General features: G+C 38.3%; 1 protein-coding gene across 4 annotated transcripts in view; it reads right to left on the bottom strand.

The window, feature by feature from the left end:
• Positions 1-4,005: 4,005 nt before the first annotated feature.
• HERC4 (HECT and RLD domain containing E3 ubiquitin protein ligase 4) overlaps positions 4,006-26,675 on the bottom strand; it is a 31,484-nt gene continuing 8,814 nt past the window's right edge. For 3 of the 4 annotated variants that reach the window (XM_054174600.1, XM_054174599.1, XM_054174601.1), the window contains exons 5-25: positions 25,764-25,985; positions 24,250-24,341; positions 22,380-22,510; positions 21,211-21,371; positions 20,755-20,831; positions 19,127-19,251; positions 18,601-18,660; positions 17,966-18,077; positions 17,462-17,651; positions 16,218-16,390; positions 14,814-14,930; positions 12,319-12,342; positions 11,705-11,803; positions 9,780-9,947; positions 9,540-9,683; positions 8,589-8,755; positions 7,558-7,624; positions 7,296-7,378; positions 6,307-6,490; positions 5,639-5,741; positions 4,006-4,825 (exon numbers count right to left, since the gene is read on the bottom strand). In XM_054174600.1, the coding sequence (XP_054030575.1) occupies positions 4,617-4,825; positions 5,639-5,741; positions 6,307-6,490; positions 7,296-7,378; positions 7,558-7,624; positions 8,589-8,755; positions 9,540-9,683; positions 9,780-9,947; positions 11,705-11,803; positions 12,319-12,342; positions 14,814-14,930; positions 16,218-16,390; positions 17,462-17,651; positions 17,966-18,077; positions 18,601-18,660; positions 19,127-19,251; positions 20,755-20,831; positions 21,211-21,371; positions 22,380-22,510; positions 24,250-24,341; positions 25,764-25,985 (2,708 nt within the window). In that variant the 3' untranslated portion in view covers positions 4,006-4,616. The remainder of the gene's footprint in view (positions 4,826-5,638; positions 5,742-6,306; positions 6,491-7,295; positions 7,379-7,557; positions 7,625-8,588; positions 8,756-9,539; positions 9,684-9,779; positions 9,948-11,704; positions 11,804-12,318; positions 12,343-14,813; positions 14,931-16,217; positions 16,391-17,461; positions 17,652-17,965; positions 18,078-18,600; positions 18,661-19,126; positions 19,252-20,754; positions 20,832-21,210; positions 21,372-22,379; positions 22,511-24,249; positions 24,342-25,763; positions 25,986-26,675) is intronic. The other variant, XM_054174602.1, reaches the window with a different exon arrangement.

Consider the following 26,675-nt stretch of genomic DNA (forward strand, 5'->3'; position numbering starts at 1 on the left):
TAGTTTGTGCGATAGGAGAGATTTTAAATTGAAATACTTTGGTTTAAATTATTTTTACAGTGAGGATTGTTTTCTGCTCTTTTATATTGTATATAGTGTCTTTTATGTAATCTACTGGCATATGTTTTGTAGAAGACTGTTTAAAATGACTGGTTTCTCTTCCTGCAACTTTTGAAATACAAACCCAGTGTTTTATACGCATACACTCTGTTCTGAAGTCTATTAAAATTGTCATTTCAGCTCTGCTTTCTGTTGATTTCTAGTGAGATCCTAAACACTTCACAGAACATATAAGGCATTCCATAGCAAACTGTTTTCTGTAAGCTCCCTTGGTGGAAGGGGGGAAAAAAAAAAAAGGCCTGAATGAAGCTCCCCTGCCCTGTCTTTGGTAAAATGATCTCTCCAAGCACAGGGCAATGCTGTCCTTCAGAAAACTGCTTTTCTCCTTTCAGCCACCACATTAACTTACCTTTGCTGAACAAGAATTGATTTCTACCGGTGTTCAGAATCTTGCACATGACACAGGTAAAGCCCATTTCCCCCAGTGATGATCTCATCTGCTCTGCAGTCAGAGATAAAGCCTAGCTGCAGAGAGCCCTGGGTGGGCTTGGGTTTGTCCTGTGCCCTCCTGCAGGCTACAGCTGTGCTGAGCCCCCAGTACTGCAAAGATTGACTCCTGTTGGCCCTTAAGGGCTAGATCCCAGTTTAATTGGCTCTCCACTATGTAACACCTTACTGTTTGGATGATGCCACTGTACTTCTAAACCGTCCTCCCTCAAATATAAATTACATCTGTATTAGGCAAAACACCCACCTGTTCCTAGAATTTGTACATTTGAGACATGAAATATTCAGAAAATAAGCATTTTTAACACAACTGTTGCCTATCAATTACTTACTACTCTGAAAGGACTTGAAAACATTTCTAGAATAAAACAGCTGTACCACCACCTTCATCTAGATGAGGGTCTTTTCATTTTTTATCTTTGCCACTACTACTTGAGTGTAAGAGGAACCTCAAACCATAACACGTCACCTTATTCCTCCATTTCACACGCAGTCCTTCCGCTGCACATGCATACTTCTGGTCTGTGCAATGGAGAAAGTCCTCTTGCAGCATTCACTAGACAGCAGTCCATCAATTCTGCTGAAGCTGCAGTCTTCAAAGAGAGCTTTTGTTCTGCAAACTTGCGTGCCTTTATTTAAAAAGCTCTCCTTTACAGTGGCTTCTATTTGCTTACATAAAACTTCATTTATTCCTGATAAATCCAGTTTACTGCAGCAGAGAGCACTGTGATTACTTTAAGCAGTGTATAAACCCTCTTGAAGGGAACACAGTGGCTTGACGCTCTACAGAAATAGTAACCTTATTAGCAGTAACTCCCATGAAGTGCCAAAGGAGACAAGTCATTGTGCTTGACCAGGGCTCACTGCTTTAATAGTTCCACACTGGCATAGGACAACAGCATTCTTGGATTATTCCCTGGAAAATGAGGGATAAAGTTATGCTAGACATGCAGTTGAAACAGACTATGGAGTTCTGTCATGAAAATTCAATCGTCAGCCCTGTACTGAAAAGTGACAGGAGCAATAAATCCAGGACACAACTAGTCTGCTGACAAGGCCTCCTCCCATAACCACTATGGAGATGGACACAAGTTTGACATGCAACTAGCATGCTCTAGTAGTAATTCTGACTCTTTGCCAAAAGCTGACCTAATTATCAAGCATTTTCTTTAAGGATTTTTCATTACTGTGAAATGATCCCACTGCAGCCCAAATTCCTACTATCCCCTAGTTGGTTGAATTAGGGATATGGAGATTTGACAAGGAGGAAGGTGCGAGGCTTTCTTCACTAACACCTTGGCTAGTTCAGCTAAGCATAGAAGGGATTTTATTTTTCCTTTTCTCCAATACTATAAGCAAAATGATACTTGATTCAAGAAAGAGGCAGCAGGAACTGCTGCCCACCTTTCTGCAATCAGAGGAAACACTGAAGTGTGCAGCAGCTGCAGAGATCCTTCAGAGGGCTGCCAAGACTGAGAACAGAATTAATGGCAGTACTGCAGCAAGCACAAAACTGCCCAACAGAAGAATCATAATGCCTAGTAATTGTTGTAGTACTACAGAAAAGTCTTTATCTTTACCTTGCTATGCAGGTATCTGCTTTGCAAGAGGGCACCTGTCTTGCTGCACAGAATGAGCTAACACCTGTAAGATAATCAGGAACATTTAGCAAATATGATTGCACCCTGTAGGACCCAACTCCATCTCTTCCAGCAGTGGATAAAGCCATGGTCAAAACTGCAGGAAGGACTCTCAGGTGAATGCTGTCCTGATTCTAGTCCTTATCTGCCATGGGTTCTTAGCCTTACATTTAACCAACCATTCAAACACCCCCAATCCTGCCAGCAGTTAGTGCTGTTCCAAATGAGTAAAAAATAAACCTTGCTGATGCTGGAGAAACTTTTTCAGCCATAAGAAACAATTGCCAGAGCAGTTTTAATCAACAGTAACTCCACTTCAAAATTAAAGGACATTTAAGTTCTTCAGAACATCCTAACTTGGCCACCAAAACTTGGCAAATATTCAGTAACTATGGCTTGGATTCTGTCTCCAACCACCTAACACATAGAATAAGGCTATTCCTCACCTTTCAGATTAATATTGATATGCAGCAAAGATCAAAGAAAGCCCCATAAGGAAATTAGATACATAGAGTGCTGGGTTTAGATGACAGGCTCTAAGTTAGACTTGGACCTGCACAACTGAACATGAAAAAAACCCAAACCTGCTATTCAGTGAACACCATCAGCTAGGTACAGTGAATGAAGCCTGAGTCCTACAGGAAAAAAAACACAACTCACAACCAAACAAAAAACCCAACACCAACCAGCACCTGATCATGGAATGATACAGAAGAGAAAATGGAAGACCACAGCTTTACCTTAGCCACTTCCTAACTTTGGAATATTTACCTTTGCAATCTTGGTATTTCACAGTTTTAGATCAGTGCTTTAATACTACCTGGTACAATGAAGCCATAATATTTGAAATTTGTTTTCCTTTCCTCTTTTCTCCTCTCCTTCCTTCCACACACAATAAGCTTAAGCTGCTTTAGTATTTGTTGTTTTCGTAAGAGGAACTTTCCCAGCCAGGTAACAAATGTTGGAAAAGGAGGAATACGGGCTGCACACAAAGAAACCACTAGATGTTAAACTGCACGAGAAAGCTGTAAGGACAGTGTTAAGGAAAAAAGAATGATTTTAACTGTGCTGACTGCTTTGTACCAGACCTACTGCCAAGACAAAAGCTGCACATTATACAATTCATTACGATTAACGAATTTCCTCCCTTGAAAAGCAGGATCTTGGTATCCTAGCTGTACTCAAGTTAATGCAGGCAAAAGTTGTTCTCCAGTTCAAGAAATATGCATGATGCAAGCATCCATACACATAAACCAACCAAGGCTTTCATTCAAGTCTTTTATTATAGCTTGAATATTTTCACTGCATTTAAAAATCTAAAAAAAATAAATATTTGTTTCACAGCTGCAAGTCACGTATGCATTAACACCACAAAATCTGGAATTAAACCAGAGAAGGAAAAGTCAAATCCCAAAGTGTCCAGCTAAGCACAATGGTCTCAGGGAATTATACTAAAAATAAAATCTTAAGAAAAGGGGAAGGGGGTGTTAAGAGTTATTTCAAATGCATTTATCTGGAAAAAAGTGAAAATTCTATTAGAAACCATAAACTACGCTTTCAGCATTTAAAAATAAATGTTTAACCTCTTGACAGCAACAACTGCCTGATGCATCTTTTCCATGTCAGCTGTTTTCTTTACACATGGCCGCAGAGGTTTCAAAGGGTAAAAACCTCTTTTGTAACCGAGTCGACTTACTTGCAGAATCAGTCCTTAAGAATAAAACAGTATTAAGTCAGCTTGTCCATCCACATGGTAAAAATACCATTGTATTCACGTCTGTATCGGCACTAAGCTTCATGGATTGTACATTGTGAAGATGAAAGTCTCTTAAAGAATCACTTTCATTATTGAGGTTCTTAAAACAAACCAGAAAAATATATATCTTCAGAAATCATAGTCACTTTTCTTGTTAAAAGCCATAAAATAAGCTCATATTCAATTACAAGCAATAGAAACCATACGGCTATTGGAACATAATTATTTTATCACAAAAATTTACTATTTACAAAATGAAAAGTTACCAAGTGAATTTATCAGGGGAAAAGTTAAATATTCTTACTAAGTGGTTTGAAAAACTTAAGCAAGTCTCTCATGCACTCACGCCAAATTGTCTGCATAAGGTGAAATGTTAAGTCACGTTAGTGAAACTTGACTCCCAGTCACAATGCTCTCGTTTTTATTGGAAGATAGCAAAATCCACATGGTTCTGTACAAGAAGGTGTGTTAAGACAGTTCCTCATCTTTGTATGTGTTTTGGCTCCCATGAATATCCGTATCACAGAACACTGCTGCAAATAATCAGTTACGTTATCAAGTCTTCCATTTAAACCACCATATTTACCACCACAAGAAAGACACCAAAAGTTAGTTTAATGATCCCACGTTACACACAACTCTCGTTTCTGAAGTTACACTAAACTGAAACCTTCGTAGTGATCTATAGCCTGGATCAACTTAGATTTCAGGGTTTCTTTATCCGTGTATTTTGGAAGATCAAGAAGATTAAAGCAAGTGTGAGCTACCGGAAGATAACCTTCTCCACCTCCCGTTGGCTGGATGACCAGTTTAACACACTTCATTCCCAGAATTGGAATACGATCGCTGCCTGTCAGAAACACTGCCAAGAAAAAACAGAGAGAATCTTGAACACTGTATATGTCATGTCTGCAGTTCCAATCCTTGCTTGCATTTTTAAACTGTTCAAACTTTTCACCCTGAAGTTGCTATGCTAAGTTTCAAAATCAGGGAATAATGACTTAACCTCATCCCCAGCTTACACATGGGAATCCTCAACTATAACAATAGAAGGGATATTTAAAGGAAAACATTTAATTTTAGCATAAGAAACCAGTTCTAAACAGAAAACAAAAGTAATTTCAACCCACCACAACATTCAGTAAGAAATTTATCTAACTTAGAAACTAAGATATGATCTACTCCCAACAAGAGCTCATTCACAGGAGGCTTCAAAGAAATGCCTCTTCCTGTACATTTCCACTTATATCAATACCTTGAGATGTATTTACAATTAGTTGTAACTCCAAAATTCCACCTATGCACAATGATAAAAATGGAGGATGTGAACCTTATGTCAAAATGGAGGAAAAAAATCCCGTATAATCAGATAAACACCAGCAGCATTTCAGGTTATTTGGATTATGAGAAAGGGCTTGGCTTCCTATTTATTTATTTATTTATTAATACTACTCTGGCCCACTGTAATATTTTAATTGCCTACCACCTATAACTACTCAGGACAACCCCAGCAACATCATAGAAAAGGTCATCATCAGTTTCTTCTACGATTTTCTTCTTCCAAACCAAGTTAATCACATCACTGCTGACAAGTACGTCCATCTGCTTTCTTACTGCAAGAGCCTGAAATCAGAGTTCAGTTAGCAGCTTCTGTTAAACAGTGTCAAATACTTACACAAAAACTGCTTTTTCTTCTCCAGAGACAACTCATGAAAGACCTCCCAGAATATTTTAATTGTAGGATGGTCTGCCCAGTATTCTCCTTTGTATTCTGTACTCTAAAATGAGCAGGATATTAGGTTATTGTTTGCATGTGGAATGAGCAGGCCAAACTGACATTAAAGGAGAATGATTTCCAGCTGTGTAAAGGGATACTGCAAGTGAGGTATCACTCTTTTCCTTTTCAGTCTGACTCCATCTGTAAGTTTGGATGCATGTACTCCAAAACATTTCAAACCCCAGTACAGTACTGACAAAGTTTCACAATGAGTTTTGGCAACCAAGAATAATTTCTTGTTATTAACTGTGTTAATCTTGTTTATTTTTCCTCTTCTAACATAATGCATCATGTACAGTGGCCCTTTGCTTCTGAGGCTTTTTCATCCTCTCTCTTTTAAGCCTGATTTCCTTCAGAAAAAAACTACAGCAGGAAGGTAAATATTATCTTAGTTCTTCACTGCTGACACTTTGGAAAATGTTCCTCACTCATGCATTCAATCCAAAGGGGCTGCAAGTCACATTCATTAAAACAGAGCTCAAAAAGACACTTCAAGATTTTTGCCTTTGCATCTTGAAATGAAAATATATTAAACAAATAAACAAATAGCTAACTATGGTTCTTACTTTCTCCAGTTCTTTCCAGTCATAATTTGTGTTCCCAATCACCATTGCCTGCAACTCGCTGGGCTGGAAGAGCTGAAGAACTTTACCTCCACACACTTTGTGGAAGCCTGCATGGAATGCACTGAATAAGGAAGCCACAGATCTATTGAAGATGTAATCCACATATGCATCTACAAAATCTTGCCTGTACAAAGAAGTGGGGGGGGAAAAAAAATCATACTGAGACAACAACAACAAAAAGAGGTGTGTTTCACCCTTGTACCAACAAACCAGCAGCCATTTCAGCTTGGAAAATGAAGCAAGAAGGATCCTAATGTATTCTTCACTTCCTGTAACAACCACAGTGAAGAAAAGCTCAAGGGAAACGGCACGTTTTCTGCAAAAACCGACTCATGAGCTACCAGATACATTCTACATATTCTCCAGAGGCAGAAAGGGAACAAAGAGTGGGATAGGCTGTTTTCATATTCAGAAGTTACAGAATCCTTGACTAAGTTAAAACCCCCACTTCTCAGACACTCTTCTGCCAATGCCACCAGATAACATTAATAAATCTATCTGCTCTACAAAGAGAAGACTTCTCGGAAGTATTTCATGTATGCATAGTTGCCATATAATGCCATCCAGGTTGATGTTTCCATCACTAAATTTCAATTACCTATATAACTTCCTGCAGAATCACAACCATTTATCCTTATAAAATGAAGACCTTGTAGTCAAAATGGGCCCCAGAGCTTCAAAATGCTTCTAAGCTCAAAGTGAAAAATAAGCATTACAGATTGAGTAAAATTAGCTAGCCTCTCTATAGCTGGCAAATTCTTAAATACAATAGCTTACTTTAACAATGCACATCAGAACAGTCTGGAAAAACAAAGTAGTTTTACCCCCCAAATTAGCATAACATCTTGGCAAAAGACATTTCTAGTAGCCCAATTACATTCCCAAGGCAAACAGTAACACTGAACTATCCTGTAATCCCCAAAACTCACCTATTTTGTTTGGCTACAGGAATGTCAGCACCATTAGGAACAAGCTCTTTAATTTCTGTTGTACCAAAATTTTCCACAGTGATCTATTTAAAACAAAAAGAGTATAAATGTTATTTGCTGCATAGAGCTAAAAGCAAACACAAATGCTAAAATTCACTGGAGTCAGTAGCTGATGCTTTTGTTCAATCACTCCATCAAGAGGCAGGTACAGTAGATGGTATGAGCTTGATAAGAAATACTTCAAACACTCTATAAAACTTACAGTGAAATTAAGACAAAATGCTTCTTCTATGTCATCCTCTGGATAGTCCAGTAACTGTTGCATTCCCCTGCAAAATAAGTTACAAAGTACTTGTACCAGTGGAAAAATGAGCTTACTTTCCTGAAATATTCTTTATGCTTTGATAATTCAAGTTTAAATTTAAAAAAAAACCACAAAACCACAAAAAACAACAAACCAAAACCAAACCAACCACCACAAAAAGCCACACCAACCCAAATCCAGTCTTTCTACTGTCATTTCATTTATTAGCTCATTGACTTGCACCTTGTGCAGCATTGAGAAATCTCAGGCAATCATTTTGCTGGTATTTGCTTTTGATTATGTCTGGGTGTGAAAAGAGAAGACTCACACTCTTGGCCATATCAGCTAAGCCATACCCACACTAGAGGCACCAAGTACTTCAGAACCACTGATGGGCGCTTCCATTGTCAGATTTCTCCTTGAACCTCTCAAAACTTCAGCACTCACCCCGAGGCAAGCAAGCAGCCACTTCTGCTGGTTTGAACCCCCTGTTAGTGCCTGTAACAGGTCAGGGCTACCTCAGCCACTAAACAAGTGATGGATGCTCCCTATTAACCCCACTCCCCTTCCAAAGGGGAAGGTAACCAGCACAGTGCCTTACAAATCCTTACTCAAAGGCAGACATTTAGCATGTATTTGTTCCTGAAATAAGCCAAAGTATTTCCTCAATGGAGTAAGAAAGTTCTCCAGAACAAAACTAAACTGTGTTCACACCTAAACTTAGAAAATTAATTGCTGAAACACAATTACTATTCTTATTTTCCCTAAAATTCTTGCAGGTTAACAAACCAGAAGGCACAAACACTAAATCCAAGCATTTAGAAGTAGGTGCTTAACAGCAGCCTGTATCCTTTCTCAAAGGACATGATGGCTGCAAGTTACTCTGAGCTGTTTACCCTGTTAGTGTGAAAATAACACTTTTTCTTTAGGTTCTTAAAGCCTGAATTTAAAATTAATTTCTAGTAACACTGGTTTTTCCTCTCACTTACCTGCCAACATCTGGCATCAATTCTTTTAAGTCATCCAAGGATGGTTTCTTATTCAATAGCTTTTTATATAAAGCCAATGGGAAGGGAAGGTCTACAATAGTAAAATTATATATTGCTAGCCCACAGACAACACCAATCAAATGAAACAAGTCACTGTCTTCAAAGGTCTAAGAACAGAAAACAGACAAGATGATTTAAAATAAAGAAGTTATTTTAATCCTGCAGAACCTAGAAGTGTACAATGCAGTACAATCTGAGTGAGTTTCATTTATCTCTTCTTTAAACATGTATGTATTCAGACATAGGGAGGAAAACAGGATAATGTTTCACCCAGCTGAGACTGAAATCCAGGAACTCTTTTTACTTAAACACAAGGCTGAGATACAGCATATTTTGTGTTAGAAGCCAGGCCTACCACTGCAAGCTCCACATTAGGAGTCTGGCTTTGTCAGAGACCTACTACTAAACTATTTAGGGCTTAAATACATGTCAAGGCTTAAAACACCATGTGGAAATGGAAACGTTGAGGTAACTGTGACACAAACAGGCTGGTTACCACTTTCCTCTGAAAGACTAAAATGTCAATGATCAAAGCTTTTGAGAAAGGATGACCTTATGGCCACCTACAAAACAGCCCCATAAATGTGACTGAACACACAGATCAGTCAACAGGCCGTTTCAGGAATGCCACCTTCATCTACCAGTTCTGCATTTGGAATCAGTTTGCTCTGGCTGGCGCTTCTTCCTACTATACTTGTTTGGGCTGGGGACCACTGTTAAGGAATAAGGAAAACAGAAGGGGAAAATTTTGATCCAACAAGGACAGAAATAAACATTTTTTGAGAATAGTTACTTCAGCTTCTCCTCTTGAAGCAAAGCCACAACAAACTGTTATGCTCACTCGTTTATTATTGTAACTTAAAATTAATGACTGTATCAACTGCACCCTACCTTATCAGAGAACCAGATCAGCCTGGACTCTTCGTAACACCTGAACATTCCATACTTGGGATCTAGCAACTCCCTCATGATGAGCAAAAAAAATTCTTTGCGAACACCTCCAGCATCAACAGCTTCTTCCCCTACAAAAATAACCTGGAAAACAGATTGTGAAACAAAGTTTGTCTACAGATATTCTCAATGACATGAACGTCAGGGAAAGACATTTTGAACAGTATGCACTGAGAATACCTTAAGTGGCTTCTTGTAGTCTACATTCTTGGTTTTCCTTAGGACTTCCACAGCATCTCCTACAATATTGTCTCTCCGTACCATTAATATCAGGCATGGGTTGACAGATTCAAATACTGGCAGGAAGAGAGAAGATAAATTCTGCCTGTGAGCCTGATCAACAGCCATCTGGAGAAAAAAACAAAGCCACAAGGGGTTTTGTGTCAGTAGGTAACCTAAGACTCTTGTCAAGCAGTAACATCCATCAGTCTTATCTTAAAAACTGCAGAGGACATGGATAGAAATAGCTATCATGAAGGCTACTGAATTTGCCCAATTGTTCTTCAGATTCCTTTTATCTGAGAATTTTACCCATTAGTCTGATCTAAGACTTCCCTGAACATGATCATTGAGCACAGTTTTTGACATTTCAGTCAACACACTTTGGACAACAAAAGGAAGTACATAAATACTGTGCTTTATCTAATGAAGAGTGAACTGTTTAATACACATCTGGCATGAAAACAGCCATTAAAAACTAGTTCACAGAATGAGAAGCAATTTGTTAATCTCTTTCACTTATCACTTTTGTATTACTATTGTTCAAAGCAGGATACCTTTGCAAATGTCCTGAATATGGAACTCTTGCAAATTTGTGCAATTTAATACTATTTAGCATTGTTAATAGAAACATTCAGTGTGGACATTGCCCTGAATTCATCACTTACTGCACACAGACACTATTATGTGCATACAAACCTCTTTACTATGAACTACAAAAGCAAGCTACTATTTTTCTACATGAGGCCATTACTGCAGTATGACTTCTCTGTTAAATTTCAGACTCAGAACAACTTATGTAAAACACTGCAAACATGGGAGGGGCAGAGGCTGTTACTTTGGCAGTGGCCTGCCTTCATTCTTCCTTTCCTTTTTCAAGGGCATGATTAGTTATACCCTTACAGCAACTGAAAAGGCATGGATTATGTGTATTGGAGGGGGAAAAAAAAACCCCAACCCAAGCAGTGAACAACACTCACTGAACAGCTCACCACATCACACTGGGATCAGTTCTACCTAGAGAACCATGAAAACATGTAAGATCCTCTCAGTTACTGTAAGGCTGCCTAGTATATCTATCTCTAGACGAGTGATATGGGTCAAGGTACACAATTCTTTGTATTAAGTATCTAATTTCTAGGGAAGTCTCAGCTTAAAACAAAAATGAACAAATCAGGAATAACATACAATTCCATTTAACAGGGAAAGAGCTAAAATCTACTGCAAATTGCAAGATCAGGAAACCTATTCCCACTATCCCAAACAGATAAGCTTTTCTACTGCCTAGCAGACACCAAGCAGACTTCAGAGTTCAGCAGCATTTTGAAAGTGGTATGATAGTGGTTCTGAAGGTGGAAATGAAAAATGAAGTGTGCACTAGATACCTGTGTGCTGCCATCACCTGACCTCTGGTATCACCAATCTTAAGAACAACACCAGCAACTAAGTCCCATCAAGTATTTGTCACCAGCTGCTGCCTCTAATAAGGTGGATTCCAAACTCCACATAAAATGTTTGAAGTCTGCTCAAATGGGAGGTGGGGCTGTTTCTTTATTGTTTGGAGGAGATGTAGTTTGGTTTACGCCTTTGGTATGAGTTAACACCTCAAGAAAATCCCATCTCATTAATGCAAACAAGTAGGTAATTATTAAACAATCTGATTTCAGAAAAATCCCCAAACCATTAGTTTCTATCATGTATATATTCTGAGATTAAAAGCAGATCAGTCATTCATATAAAGAACAGATTACACAGTTTAAAGAAAACAAACATACACAAAAACCAACCAATAAGCACCACAAAAATCCAACAGTAGGACCCCCAACCTTCAACTGGAACAACCAAATGAAAAATTGTAACACATCACATTAAAACAAGACTCCTACCTGCATCTGTATGACTGCATCTGTTTGTAGTAGAGTTGTCTTTGCTTGGGCATCAAACACAAATGGGTATGTGCAGATTGTAACAGGAATATCTGTTAACTGGAATGAAAACAACAAGGCCATGTCTCTGTTCATTTGAAACCTATAGTCATGGTTAAAGAAGCAATTGCAATACTCATTTAATACATGTATTTTACTGGAAAGAGATCTTTACTCATTGTCAGTGTAGGTCCAAAGCATCTTAGGAAAATTAAGTTGATTTGCAATTGTTTAGTGCTTGAGCAAAATTACAACAAGACCAACCAACCAGAAAAAAACCAAACAAAAATCCCAATGAACCAAACCACACACAAGCAACACTCATCTAGTACACTTTGGTTTCAGACCTTTCATTACAGCTACCAGCTATTATCAAAACAGTCCTTGCTTTCAAATGTTACTCTGAATTTATAGTAGAAAGAGCTAGGTATTTTTTCCCCACAAACACGTTTTCAGATTACAGCCAGGCTATCGTAAAGCTTTACTCCCGACAGAACACATCAGACAACCCCTGTCATTCATATTTCTGATCTCCTTACATTCTGCACAAGAAATCGGATTGCAACCAATCTTACCTCAGTTAATCCATGGTTGACATCCTATGACAGCATTTGCACAAAGGTAGCAATAATTAAGATGAAAAAGCAGCATTAGTGTCTGCATTATTTATTCAGCTCTGATGCAGAATTAAAAATACTTATCTATAGTTCCCCCCCCGAAGGTTTACTAAGAAATAAGCATCAACCTTAAGCATTCTAATGAATCTACCAAATACAACCATGCCTTTCAACACCTTATGCACCAGTCTTTTTTTTTTTAAGACCATTAAAGAAAGTATCATGTTTTCTTGAATTAAAAAACCCAAACATTTTAAATACGTCTGATTCCATACTCTAACAAATGACATTTGCTTTGCCTACATATTTTCACTCCCAAATGACTGTAGCATGTCAAATTAAATGCAAAACATTTGTATTTTAAATTTTTTATTCATTAAAAAAGAACCCCACCACTTTATCACAAAGTCTTAAAAATCATTTGGGTCTATAAGAAGATATGAGAAAAACAACTGGCTCTTGAAATTAGAGACAAAACAATATATAAGGCAGGGACTGCATGGAGACTTCTGCAACAAACTGGATCTATTTGCTAGGAAATTCTGTGATCTATCCTGTGCTGTTACCCTCCTTATCCTCTGCTGAAAGCTAAGCTCATTGCCACCTAGCAGGCAGAAAACAGGGAAAGAATCAAATGGTAATGGCAAACCAATGAAAATACATATATATCATCCATGGCTCACAAAGTGATGGCCAGAATACTTCACTCTAATTGTATCCCTAATTGTTATAGGAAACATCATATCTGAGTATCCCATCTGTCACGAGCAGATCTATGCAGTTTGGTACTCTACTGTATCTGCCATTATTTATTCCTAATTCAGATTTTTTTTTCCCCAATTCCTTTATCTCATATCTCAAGAACATCTCTTCAAACAGTTCATTATTTAGCACCTTCAGTTTTCCACACTGTTGGTGAAAAAAATAAAAGTTTGTTCTTCCAAGTTTCTCTGTAAGAATACTTGCTGGTGCTTCTGAGATTCTCTTCTCTACTTCCCTAAACAGCTTTACCTCAAGTTATGACAATAATAATTAAACCAGCAAAAGAAAATTTGATTCATTACAACTACTTCAAGAGGTAAGCAGAGTTTCTTATCATTGTAAAAGCAGGAACACAGGAAACTAGTTGATATGAAGACAGAAAACACCATCCAAACCATTTATGAAGGAGATCCAGGGCCATGGAATTTCTTTCTGTCCTATAATAAATCAAAGTAATCTTTCTGCTGAACTTAAAGCCCCACAAAAGTATGACAAATGGAAAAGCAGTACCTAGAACCTTCTCAGTAACATCAAGCTTCAGCTCAATCTTCTGATTTAATTAACAAATGGGAGTTCAAGATTTTTATTACAAACCATTTTTCCACCTCTCATTTCCCATACTCAGTATTTTCTTCCCCAATCATGACATACACCATTTGGGTTTGTTCACATCCATTTAAAGCACAGCTGCAAAGGGCATTCTTTATCTTTTCAATTCTACCACTTCTGGCCCCTTTGCTGCTACATGCCTCTGTTTCAAACGTGCAACCTGCCTGTAATTCCAAGGCCCTGCAATGCTCACACATAGCTTCTACAGGTCCTTCACTACACCCCCTCCCCAGTATTAGCTACCAGCAACATACATCACAAGCTGGTTATTTTTTCAGATAAGCTTGGCTGAAACAAATGCCTGTCATGACTGCCAGTACTGACTCATTACCACTTTACACTCCCCAACCTCCCTGCTGTTATTTTAGGTGGCAATTTTAATTCTTTGCTAGACAGTATCCTTTACTCCGTATTCACAAAGACAGCAACACTACATCTCCCCTTTTCAGGGCCTTCCAGGTACTGCTGCAAAAAATTGAACTGAAATGGCTACAGGAAGCATATTAACTTCACATTCTTTCAAAGCATAAGAGAACTTTGTGGCAAAATCCCATCCAACTCACCAATTCTCTGCATAGTCATTTGTTTACTCCCACTTACCACTCTCATGTTTACAGCCCAGGAATTAATCATCTAAGTTCTTACAGTAATACTCCCAGTAGAAAACGTTAGTTACTCCCTATTATGCTTCTACACTTAGCTTTCCAAGGCAGTCCCATCTTTCTCATCAATTGATTGTATTTTGTACAGCAATGCTGGTTGCTCTGGATGACTTCCTGTGATTAACTGTCACTTTTTTAACTTTAACATGGCAATTCTCAAGTGACACCATTCTAAATTACTTTTTAACTGAATAGCATCAGTCCTAATAATGACACCCTACCAGAAGCAGGCCTACAGAACAACTCTTCCTTAGCTAATACCTGATGTAAGAAGAGTCTGTTCAGCATCAGTAGTCTGTGAAGATGTATTTATGCAAGTGCTCATATTTAGAGAAGCTATAGGCTTCTCTAACAGGGAAAAATCAAAACAAAACATGGTGGGGAACCCACCAAAACTCAAAATACACCCACACAACTCACCATTCCAAACATCTGCTGCTGGACCCAGTTGACATAGTCATTTCTGATATCTATCAAATCTTGGATCTCATGAATGTAGAATCTGTCATACTGTATCACTTGTCCTCTTTCATTTACCTAAAGAAATGCAAGTTACTTTATTAGCACCCTGTAAAACAGTTTTCAGAAACACATTTTCTATGCTTTTCAAGCAGTTGATGTCACCCACAGATACCCAGCTACTAGAAAAAATTCTAGAACAACAACAATGCCTACAAGAATGCAAAGACATGGATACACAGATTAGGCACAATCCCATCAAAGCTGCAAAGAAAGTTATGATGAACTGAGCACAGAGAATCATACAATGCAGTGCTGCCACTCTTGAAACATCAGTGATCTCACAGGAACCCTGATGAATCTGCAGTCATGTATACAGTGGAACAATGACTTGTTCCTGTATCTGCATAAGTTTAAGAACTATGATTCAAGAACTCTAATCTTAATTACAGTATGGACACTATTACCTGGGACCAGAAGAACAGCTTCTATTCTTAAAAATCATGCTTAGAAAAAAGGAGACATGGAAAAATGTCTTTACACAAAAGCTTGTCTGTACAGTGCAACTTGAATCCACAATTTCCCAACGTACTTCTTTTCCCAAGGACTGTTAAGCAACGTTAACTACCAGACTAGCAAGAGCCTTAATTCTGTCTTTATAACCAGATAATCTCAGCCTACTTTTCTCAAACATCTCCCCCATCTTCTCCTTTCCCCCCTTCTAACCACCAGATACTAATTCCACAAACACCCAACACATCACCCCATACCTTAATCCATACCATCTTATTATTAAAGACAAGACCAATATAAGTAGTTAAGCAGCAAAGTAGGTAAAAATTTAACTATTTCTACAATGCAGCTACCTAGTAGTCAAAGTCTGGTTTCAAAAAGCTTAGGAGAGACATGTTACAACTTTACCATTATCCACAAGGCTTTAAGATTCACACTTACTGCAAGCCTGAGCACTGACAGAAACACTAAAGGCAGCAAAAAGAATTATTCTATGCCAACAGCTTTCCATATGGGAATCTGCAATGGACATCTTATGCTTCCAACAGAAGATAGTTCCCGATCAGCCTTACTCTCAGCCTTAATTTGATAGTCTCCATAAAGAATCAAGCCACAGCATACAAACTTCAACTTCCATTCTTTTCCATTCTTTCTGACACTCTGGGGAGATGGGCTGTTCCATACAGCACACAGACGTCCAACTCATGTATCTGTGCCCATTTTGCTAGAGTGTACATACATGGTACTAGACCAGCACATTAAGGAGTACCTGCTCTTGAACAGCTACACAGCCCATAGATGCTGACAGAGCCAACGAGATAAAGCAGTGGGTTACAAACGACATATACATACTCGATGCAGAATCTCCAGAACTCTGAAGGCTGTCTGTAGAAAATTGGTAAGGATTCTTCTCTCAGAAGCTGGAACCCCAATCTTGCACAACTTCAAAAGGTGGACTACAACATCCTTGTAGAGTTCCACTATCTTGAGGAACAATGGAGGTTCAAGTACAGACCACCAGTTTTCTGTCAACAGATGATGAACACAAGCTTAGTACTTGCCACGGCCACATTATGCTATGCTACCCTCTTAACTGAACCCCACATTTTGCTAGAAAGAACACACACTTACTGAAGACTCTCAATAAAAAGTTTAGCACAGCAAAAGTGCTACAGACTTTTAAACAAACTTTATGCAAATAATAAAACTTCTATTCAAACACTCTCTCATTACACACTAACCCTTTGCATTAAGGCTGTCCAGCCAGATAACCCAACAGTATCACCAAGTAGCATCTGACATAAAAGCAGATGGCTCAAACCCTGAAAATCTTGACTTAAGCAAACAGTTCTGAGAGCAATGGAATGCTATGAAAAGGAATTTGCACTTCAAGGAAATGAACAGTTTGCTTTTCTTCACAGTGGAGAAGCTTTTTTACTCTTACCAAAAACTACTGAAAAACACAAGAGATGGGTTACAAGGCAGAAAAAAAAAAACAGCTCAGGAAAAGGAAAGTAAGAATCCTCTCAAAAAGACACCATGTGAAAATGAAATACTCTGAAACCTCAGTTCTTTATGTTGAATTTCAGGTGATAGGCATAGTTAAGGAGGAGGTGTAAGGAAGAAAACTTAAAAATAGAGCTGTTCTCAGCTGCATATTTGCAGAGCAGACCTTAGGGTCAGGGGGAAAATGTGCACTGCCCAACAAAACAGGTGCTGCAGTCAAAGACAATTTAACAGCTGCTCTGCAACACTTCTGTAAATTACTCAGAGCTTGTTAGCTGTTTAACCATATAAATTTCACTTTAAAGTGCAAAGATGTACCAAATACACTGAGCTACCCTGTTTAATTCCTCCCAAATGGAATCAGCACAAAAATGACAATATTGGATGAATTCATAGGGATGGTTAGGTTCAATCATCCAGGAGCAACAGAGGAGGTGTTTTCTTACATATCAAGCAACGTAAACCCTTAACTTTTTCACTGAGGAATTCCACAGAACTGTAAATAAACAGCAGGTGTTGCTGAGTCCATGCCTTCACACATTTTCATCTGTAGATCCTTAGTTTTAACAGTAAAGAATTCAGTTTCTTACCAAGGACTTTCAGAGGAGCTTTTTCTAGGTTCAGAATAGCTGTTCCAAAAGGAATAGCCAATGTTGTGAAATTGTTTGGGTCACTCATCAGTGGGCATTCTGGTAGAGTCAGATACAGCCTCAAAGCTTCGACGTCTGGTAAGGAGCTGGTCAATTTGGGAATAAGGTTCTTTTCCAAGCTAGCTGCCACCTACAGCACATCATGAAATTCTGTTTATTGTAACACAGTTGTGAATTTAAACAAATGTTCACAGACAAAAATTAACCTAGAAAACAATCATTCAGAGTTTAAATTAAACTATTAGACATTTAGAAAAAAGACAGCAGGCTAAATATTAAAATACAGTATGTTGATGTTCTACCTGTCACATCACAGTACAAGGTGATATGCTATTGAGTAAAGAAAGCTATTAAAAGGCTCATGGCAAGCATAACAATAGGATTTCTGGGTAGGTGTAACGCAGAACGAGAATCCTCAACATAAGGAAAACATTCATCACAAACCTGTTGTGCTATATGAGTGTGGTCAGGCTGTATAAGTTTGTGAAACAGTAGTCTAGCAGCATTCATATCAACCCCTGAGAATCTAGTGCTGGTTTTGTAATGATCATCATTGCTGCAGGAAGAAAAAAAATACAGAGAAAAAGACTGAATGCTGGATTCTCAGCAGCTCAACCATTTTTTCCACTTGGAATTTTTAACCCTGTTAACTAGGGAATTAAAATGCAAGAGTTGATAGTATCAGACTTCCATCTTTATATGGGCCTTTTAAGCAAAAAATCACCCAACAATCTTCTCTAACTGCATGCCAATCATGTAAAAAAAACAAGATCTAAAACAGCTTAGGCAATATATTCCCCAGGAGTTATGGACAACCTGTGGCTGAGAAGCAGTGTGCTTTGCTGGCTCACATGGTAGCAGCCAGGCAGTGCACACTCCCAAAGACTGGCCAGAGACATGATGCACTTGGGCCAGCTGACAAACCACAGCAGAAAAAGGAGCTACAGCTTCAAACTGCAGTTACTGCAGTAAGATAAGGAAATATTGGGAAGTGTTACAGCAAAAACATGAGACACTAGGAAGGTAGCCACCATTAATTCTGTTTACAGGAATGCTTACTTAAAAGCCTGACCACTTACCTCAAAGCCAGAAAGCTCCCATTCAGGCATCCAGCTGAGGAGAATGTTCCATCGATTTCACTGGAATTGTTCAGATGAAAGAAGTTAACATTCGCAGTAAAACCCATATTTAATCCCTAATAAATTGCATGCTATAAAGGATGGAACTCTGACTTTAATGGGGCTACATGACACTAGATACAAGCTCCATTCAAGAAGCAATGCCTAAGACAGCTTGTGCAATCTTTTTTAATTTCTTTGCATCCTCCCTTAGTAAAGTAGAAGAAAGCAATAATCCTTGTGCTGTTCTCATGTGCTGCTATTTTTCAATGTGCAGCTAAATAATTTAATCTTGTATTCAGATAAACTGACAGAGATTACACATAGTAAAGGATCTCAGTTACTCAACAAGCATGACAGTCAAAGCTCTGCATGTAATAAAACCCAGTAATTCAAAATAGCTTTGCAATGTATGTACAAAACCCCATTAATGCCCAATTCTTAAGTAAAATTATGAAAGGTAGCTTATTTCCTCAACATCACTTACTTAGCTATCTCTACAGGAAGCCTTCCAGAGGGGAAACTCAGCAATCTTTGAATAAACATTTCATTCACAGTCCAGATCTGCTTCAAAAAGTCAGGATACCTGAAATCATCTGGTAGTACCATGTTCTACATTGTGAAGAAAACACAATGAATCAGTCACGCAACATTGATTTCCAGAAAAATATCCGTCCTGTGGCTGAGTTTCACTGACTGATGGTTTGCCTACCCAGACTAGAACAGCCACACAAACCCAAGGATAAATGTGCTGTGTTCTAGAAGTTCTGCATTCACTAGGAAAGCAGAGTAGGCACTGCAATCACCTACAGTAGTGTGTTAGTTCACACCCTCAGCTTGCTTAATAATGGGAAACTCCCTACACATACAGACTTTTCTACACGATGAACACTAACTGAGACTTAGACAACAGTAGCAAGCATCTCTTCTTCCTAGTACCTATAAGCCAATTAGCTCACTGTCAAATTGTGAGCATAAAGAAAAGGAGCCTATTTAATTTTTTGGACAGCTACTGTCCCACCCCACTTCTATCAGCCTCCTCTAGGAATGAATCATGATTCTCTGAACATTCACCCCTTAAGTGGCAAAGAAGAACACGCAAGTCCCAGGAGCGCAGCGCACACGACTTGGCTAACACATTTTGTATGGAACAAGGCACAATAACTGCATTCATAGTCTCCAGTTCACCTCAATTAATCAGGATACATTTCAGGAATTATGAAAACAGAACACAAGAATGTTTTTTAAAAGTTTTAATAGGCCATCAGTAATTTTTCTAGTCCACGCCTGCTCAACAAGCTTCTTTCAAATAGAGCAAGAGTTAAAACTTGACGAACATAAAACTAATTGCTGATTCTGTACAACCAGAGCAGGCTGTGGGAGCAAACAGCTGCTACAAACTGACCATTTTTCCTCGACAAACACGTTTTCCACTGACATCTCCTTTTCTTCATGTTCAAATTAGTTTTCGCCCCACATATTCAACTCTTGATGCTTCATTAATCCCTGTGATCTAACATTGATTGGTCAATATTTGAAACAGTCCTATCTATCTTCATCTTGGTTATTCCTCCAAACTCTCCCTCTAATAGCATTTCCTTTCCATCATGCTCCCACATTGCCATTTGTACTGTAAACTCCTAGAGTTACTTATTTTCCATCCCAGAATTTAAGCAGACCAATTCTTGTCCTTTAAATGCTTAATGAGCCATGTTACCATCAATTTTTTTAAGCAAAAGGCTCCATTTGTTTCCTCATCACTCTGGTATGCTAAAATGGCTAAAGATCAGAAGACAGCAAAGCTGAAGTCAGGAGTTCCTGAAGAGAACTGGGCAGGGGTGAAGAGCTCAAATATTCAACTCCCTTTAACTCTATGAAGATAAACGCATGCATCCATTACTCAGGAGAAAAATCTTATGCCAAAAAGCCTCAAGAGCTTACACTCAGTAACTGAAGTCCTTACTTGCTAAATTACCTTCAGTGTTTTGTGCTTCCACATTGCTCTAACGAACTTTTCAGTACAGACATGCACCTTCAGTACAAAGATCTTTTAAAATGCATCAGAAAAACAAAAATTAAACCTTTGACAAACTTTGGAAATAGTCTGTTTGTTACCTGTGGATAAAAGTAGTGTGCAAAACTTTGGTCCCCACCGGAGAAAATTCTCTTTACACAGTAAAACTCCTCACTGTCTGAAATGGATATAAAGAGGCAACTGTGAAAATGTGAATTTGACAAATGATCAGGACACTGCAACCAACAGTCAGTTAGAAAAAGGGTCCTTCATTACACAGCCTTGACAAACCACATCTTTACAATACACTAGTTAAGACTGCTTTTAACTCAGGTAAAGGTTAACAGCTCTAGGTTTTACCTCTAGCTAGCAGCACAAGTAAGCATGTATTTCCTACAGCAAAAAAGGACTTCAGGGAACAGAGCACAGCAAAAAAACCAAAAATACCTGTTTGGAAGAAAGTGATTAGAGCTCACATTCAGTTTAAAATCTCACAATTTGTAAGACACTATAAAGGAACAGGAATCCAAGAAGTAGATAACCCTGATGCTGCTTACCTGTTGTTTTGGGGCACTGAGTACTATAAGGAAGCCAGTTTCCCTTTACTGTGAAGGGACTTTTCCTGTTACTGGTTGTTCCGGTACCTAACTGCCCATTCCCTCCAAGTCCAAAAGAATAAATTCTTCCAGAAGAAGGAACGAACGCAGTAGTGTGCTGCCTAGGGCAAACAAAATTCAGGAACAAAACACTAAGCATAACATGCTTTGTGTAGGCCAACCTAAGAACCATGTTAAACAGCATGTTACAGGCCTGTAATACCAGACACTCCACTTCTCTACTGGCAATGTACTGCCATTGGCAATACTCCATTCATGCTCCAACAGGTAACACTCCACTTCCATGGAAAAGTTCACAGAACAGAGACATCAGGTTCTGCCTTGAATCCCTACTTAACCACAGTCTGATCTTTAAAGCTTATCTCTAAACATTCATAAATGTGAAGTTTCTATCAGATTGGCTGCACCTCCTGTGCCCTACCATCCACCTCAACTCCAGATGCCCTCTCTCCTATTGTGAGCATGGGAAGAACCAGTATTGAATTTAAGTAAGCTAATAGAAGGCAAAGGGTCCACACAAAGTCAACCAAACTGCTAGAAAGACAGGTTTACATGGCATTTCTTTAACCCAAATAACAAAGTGTACCTCCCTCTTAAAAAATTCTGCTGCCTTTTTCATTTTGTCATCTTAGAATGCAATCCTTTGAACAAGAACACCTTCATGTGTGCTGGGAACTTTTCCAGTTTCTTGGGTGCTATTATAACATATTCAATAAAAACCCACTAGGGACTGAAGTGCCATACAGGATTCAAGATACTTCACGAAACAAGTTCTGTTTCCAAATACCTCATGCAACTCCCCAAACACCCCTTCTTTAGTAGGAAATGATACAGTGACAGCAATAAACACCAGCACACTTCACACCAATTATTCATGCTTTCAGGTTAGAAAATCAGAGCCCCTCAAATAGTACAACTTCCTTTAGTTCTGCTACTGAATGTTTTTTATAACCCAGTAAGGCCTCTAAATATCTTTTGCTAGAAACCCTCTTTTCTTCTCTACCCACAACAGGCAAGAAAAAAACCACTTCACTTTGCAATATACATTAGGTTTTATGCAAAACGAGTTACTTACACAGTTCACAGTGCTAGCATAGAACAGATCTTACCTGCCACAAGTGATCTGTGTGACAACGCTTCCCATCAGTTCAAAAACTTTCCTTGGGTTTATCTCATGGCTGGTAGAGTTATGACCCAACTGACCATAGCCTCCAGCTCCAAATGTAAAAACCCCACCTTCCTAAACAGATCAATTATTTGTATTAAAATGATAGTATTTCTCAGGGTAAGAAACCTAACAGAAATAGGGGTTTAATACATCTCTGATGATTCTGGAATTCTGGGGAAAGAGGAGAAAATACACATGTACAAGAGGGCCCTGAGACAAGGAAGGGTAACAGGTTAGCTGCAGTTACAAAAACATGGTACAGCTATCAAGTGTTATTTGTGTTACAACACGTTCCTCTGACTTCCATATTATTTTATACATTACTCCTGTCATTAACAGACACTAATTCTCCTTATTCTGCTTCTCCAGTTTTCTGGATGAACTATGGGAGCATACAAACCCACACTACTAAAAAAAGTATACTTTGGCTTTTAAATCCTGGACATAAATCTTAAAGCAATTACCAAACAGGAAGCTGTCCTCCTCAGACACATGATGCAGAGTATGACTGAAATAGTCAGCTTTGTTATTTGAGAGCATAAGAAACCAGAAAACTTCAACACTGTTGTAAGGCAAGTTATTTTTAGAAGTGTTTTGGATTAACCCAAACCTTCAATGAAAGAATGTTAAATCAGAAACCTTTTCAGAAGTTATACAGTTTACTTTTCACTTTCAAATGCTTTGAAAAGCATTTTCTTTCAATTCTGAAAATCTGTTTCTTTCAATTCTACTCTGCACCTGACTGGACCTCTGCTGGAAATCATCATTAAAATGGCAGCTTCATTCACTGAGCCAGGGTACCAAACACTGACAGGCTTTTCTGAATTTTAGAAGGTCCTGATGAACAACAGCACAGACCTAGCAGTGCCTGCAGAAGGTACAAATCAAGCCCCTTGCTCTGCAACGCCTATCATACAAGGGAAAAGGGAGCTACACAAACAAGTGACACAAAGCATTTGTAGAAATTTTGACAGTGAATTCAGTGCCTTGAGTCCAGCAGATTTAAAGCAAGTTTGAAGTTCATGTCCATCAATTAAAAAAATGAAAACATTTAGAATGTCAGTTAGAGATTGCTGTTTTCTTTACATTCCATATTTCCCTAACCTCCCATAATATGTCAATTTCAAGATAACAAAGTTGCCACAAAGTTGGAAGAGTATTTTAAGATCTGGTTTTATTCCTCATTACCCTGCTCTGACTTAAGATCTGCCCTAACTTATTTTCCCCAAGTAGAGTCCATCTTGACTATGTCAGTAGTGAGCGATATCCCTGTCCTTATCTTGACTCACAAGCCTTTCATTGCATTTTCTCTCCCCTGTCCAGTTGAGGAGAGAAGTGATAGAGCAGCTATGGTGGGCACCTGGCACACAGCCAAGGTCAATCCACTACAACAGTTAACAGCAGTTCCTAAGAAAACTAAGCAACCACACATGCCAATGCCTCAAGCATTTAATTCAGACTCAAAATTAACTTGGTCTGAGGCATTACAGCCAGGAAAGAGCCCATCCCTTCAGGATACACTGAAGTAAAATTTAGTATCTGCATAATTTTAGTAATGTAATGTGCACTGTCATATCAAAAATGCTGGTTTTTGTATGCTCAGTTTCATCAAATGTGACAAAAATGTAGAACCACCAAGGGATGGCATGCATTTGCAAAGTTTTATCAAATATTTAAACATTCTTGAAGTGTTTCCTCAGCTTCTGAGAGAAAAATTTATGCAGAATTTGGTTTATTATTTCCTATTCAAGTAGCTGCTTCTCCTGAAAACAACCAAACCCCAAGCACAAACATATCTCTAAACACTGTACCTTTGTAAGGGCAGCAGTATGATCTTCTCCACAACATATATGAACGACCTTCTGACTTCTCAGTGACTTTAGCAGTGTAGGAACATACCTGTCTGAAAGGTTTAATACAGCAGTAGATGGCTTATTTTGAAAATAAAAATCAGAAAGCAAATAGTTTTATTCATCTGTTCCACACTGGTTCCAGCCAAACAAGCAATTCAAATCTGTTAGCGTAATGAAGTCATTGTGGTTCCGTTTGTGTCTTTGAGATGGAATTGTTATGGCAGGAAAACAGAGGCTACTCTACTGCAATACCTTGGAGTATGTCTCATTTTTGCTAGCATAGGATCATGTCAAGATGAAAATCATGAGATATGGAATAGTCCAATAGAGCTGCCATTGGCCATGAGAAAACAAATGAGAGTTCTTCCGAGCTGTTTATGTGCTTCACGTTTTTAAACTGTGCCTTTCAGCTGGCAATCATAGTTCAATGTTATTAAACACGCAATACAACGGTCCATCCTGTTCATTACTGGATAATTAGGAAGCATAACTAACTTCCCTCCTTCACCAGAGCAGATCTAGTTGCACAAATGCCATTTTCTTAACATGTTAACACTAATGTCTAGAAGTTTGTCAGGTACATCATGATGCCTGGAAGAAGCCCTGTCGAGACTTAAAAAGTGATTTTACTGAGAAGTGATGCTGTGTAACAACTGGAATCACATAAAGACTATCTAGAAGCAACTGAAGCCTCCCATGAAATTTTTTTTCTGCAAAATGTTATTTTTGTTACCTGACCATGACTAAAGTCCTTCAGACATACATTGCAACTACAATACATTTTTCTTACTTTCAATGGTGTTGAGCCCAATTAAACAGCAAGAACATTTTAAATTCATGAAACTAGTTGTGGATTGTTTTACACACTACAGGAACTTCTACTCCCATCTTGGAGCCCTGCATGTGAACAATGCACATGTAACAATACAACTAACAAACAATTTTTTGCCTAACCTAACTACTTGCTCAAAATTATTAATGAACAGCAACAGCCTTGGAGAGGAAATTTTGGAAATAGTTAGCTGAAAACCATCAGCTATTATCAAAACTGGCCTGAGAAAGGCAGATACCCACTAAAACAACAAAGACACTTTAAACGTGTACTAAGAGCAACCAAATATTTCTGATAGACTGTTGGTTTTGTCAAGCAATTTTATCTAACTAAAATGCAACTCAAACTGTAGCTACTGCAGAGTATCTCACTTCAATCCCACTCGGAAAGTTTTAAGTCACAGACAAATCTAGAAGAGGGAAAGACAAGTCAAGCAAGCTAGAGTTGCAACACAACCCTGGTCAGAATTTTCACTACAGAACCTCTGTCTTCCTTACACAATCTAATGTGACATCAGCACGCTCTAACAGCATTTCACAAAGGTTCATTCTGCCTTCTCCTTCTCTTGGAATATCAGCATCTTCAGATTCATGAGCCTAGACCTTTGGCCTGAGCTCTTACTGAGGTAATGTTTACTTACCATTATCATCATTAAGACCCAGCTGCCCAAATTTGTTTCGTCCCCATCCAAAAATGGCTCCAGAAAGTGTGAGTACAAAACTATGAGCACCTCCTGCTGCAATCTGCGCAAAAGGGATTCCCAGCAAAGATTTGATCATATGTGGCGAGTTCTGTTTTTTATACTCGTAACCTAGGCCCAGCTGCCCATATTTATTTTGTCCCCAGGAGAACACTTCACTTCCTGTTTAAAGGAATAAAAAACTCAATCAACACAGTTTAATTATATAAAGCTTATTTTGCAAGGAAAGCTACAAGACAGTTAATCCTCAAGTCTTTTTTTACACAGAGATCTTGAAGTTGCATTCTGGACATGCAAACATTTCCAATTTCCAAGCACAAGCCTATTTTAAGTATTTTAAGCCTATTTTATACAGTAACAAGCTTAATTTTCATGTGTAAGTGATGTACATTTAAAATTTTACAGTATTATATTAATGATCAATGAAGCACATTGTGTAATGTCACTTAATGTCTTATAAAAGGAAAACATTTTAAAGAACTACAATTCAGAGTCAATTAATGTTAAGACTACCTCCAAAATAAAAATGTTCTACTGAACAATCAACTGTTGGCCAAAGTATTTATTATCCAAACGATCATCATCTCATCACGATGTTATTTTGCTCCCATAATACATTTCAAACAGTAATGTTCTCTTCAAACAGAAGCAATTCCTATGTCTCTCTTACTTCCATAATTCCCACAACAGTTTTATCAAGATGGAAAACAATAAAACCCAGCCCCTAAGGTATAAGTAAGTCTCTCAGATTGTATTTGAAGAACAAACAAAATACCAAAACAAAACCCACAACAAAAATCAACCCCCAAACCACCACTTTCATACAAAAAAATCTTCCTAATCCAAAAGCAA

The sequence above is a fragment of the Dryobates pubescens genome, chromosome 30 (genome assembly GCF_014839835.1).
Source record: "Dryobates pubescens isolate bDryPub1 chromosome 30, bDryPub1.pri, whole genome shotgun sequence".
Lineage (NCBI taxonomy): Eukaryota > Metazoa > Chordata > Aves > Piciformes > Picidae > Dryobates > Dryobates pubescens.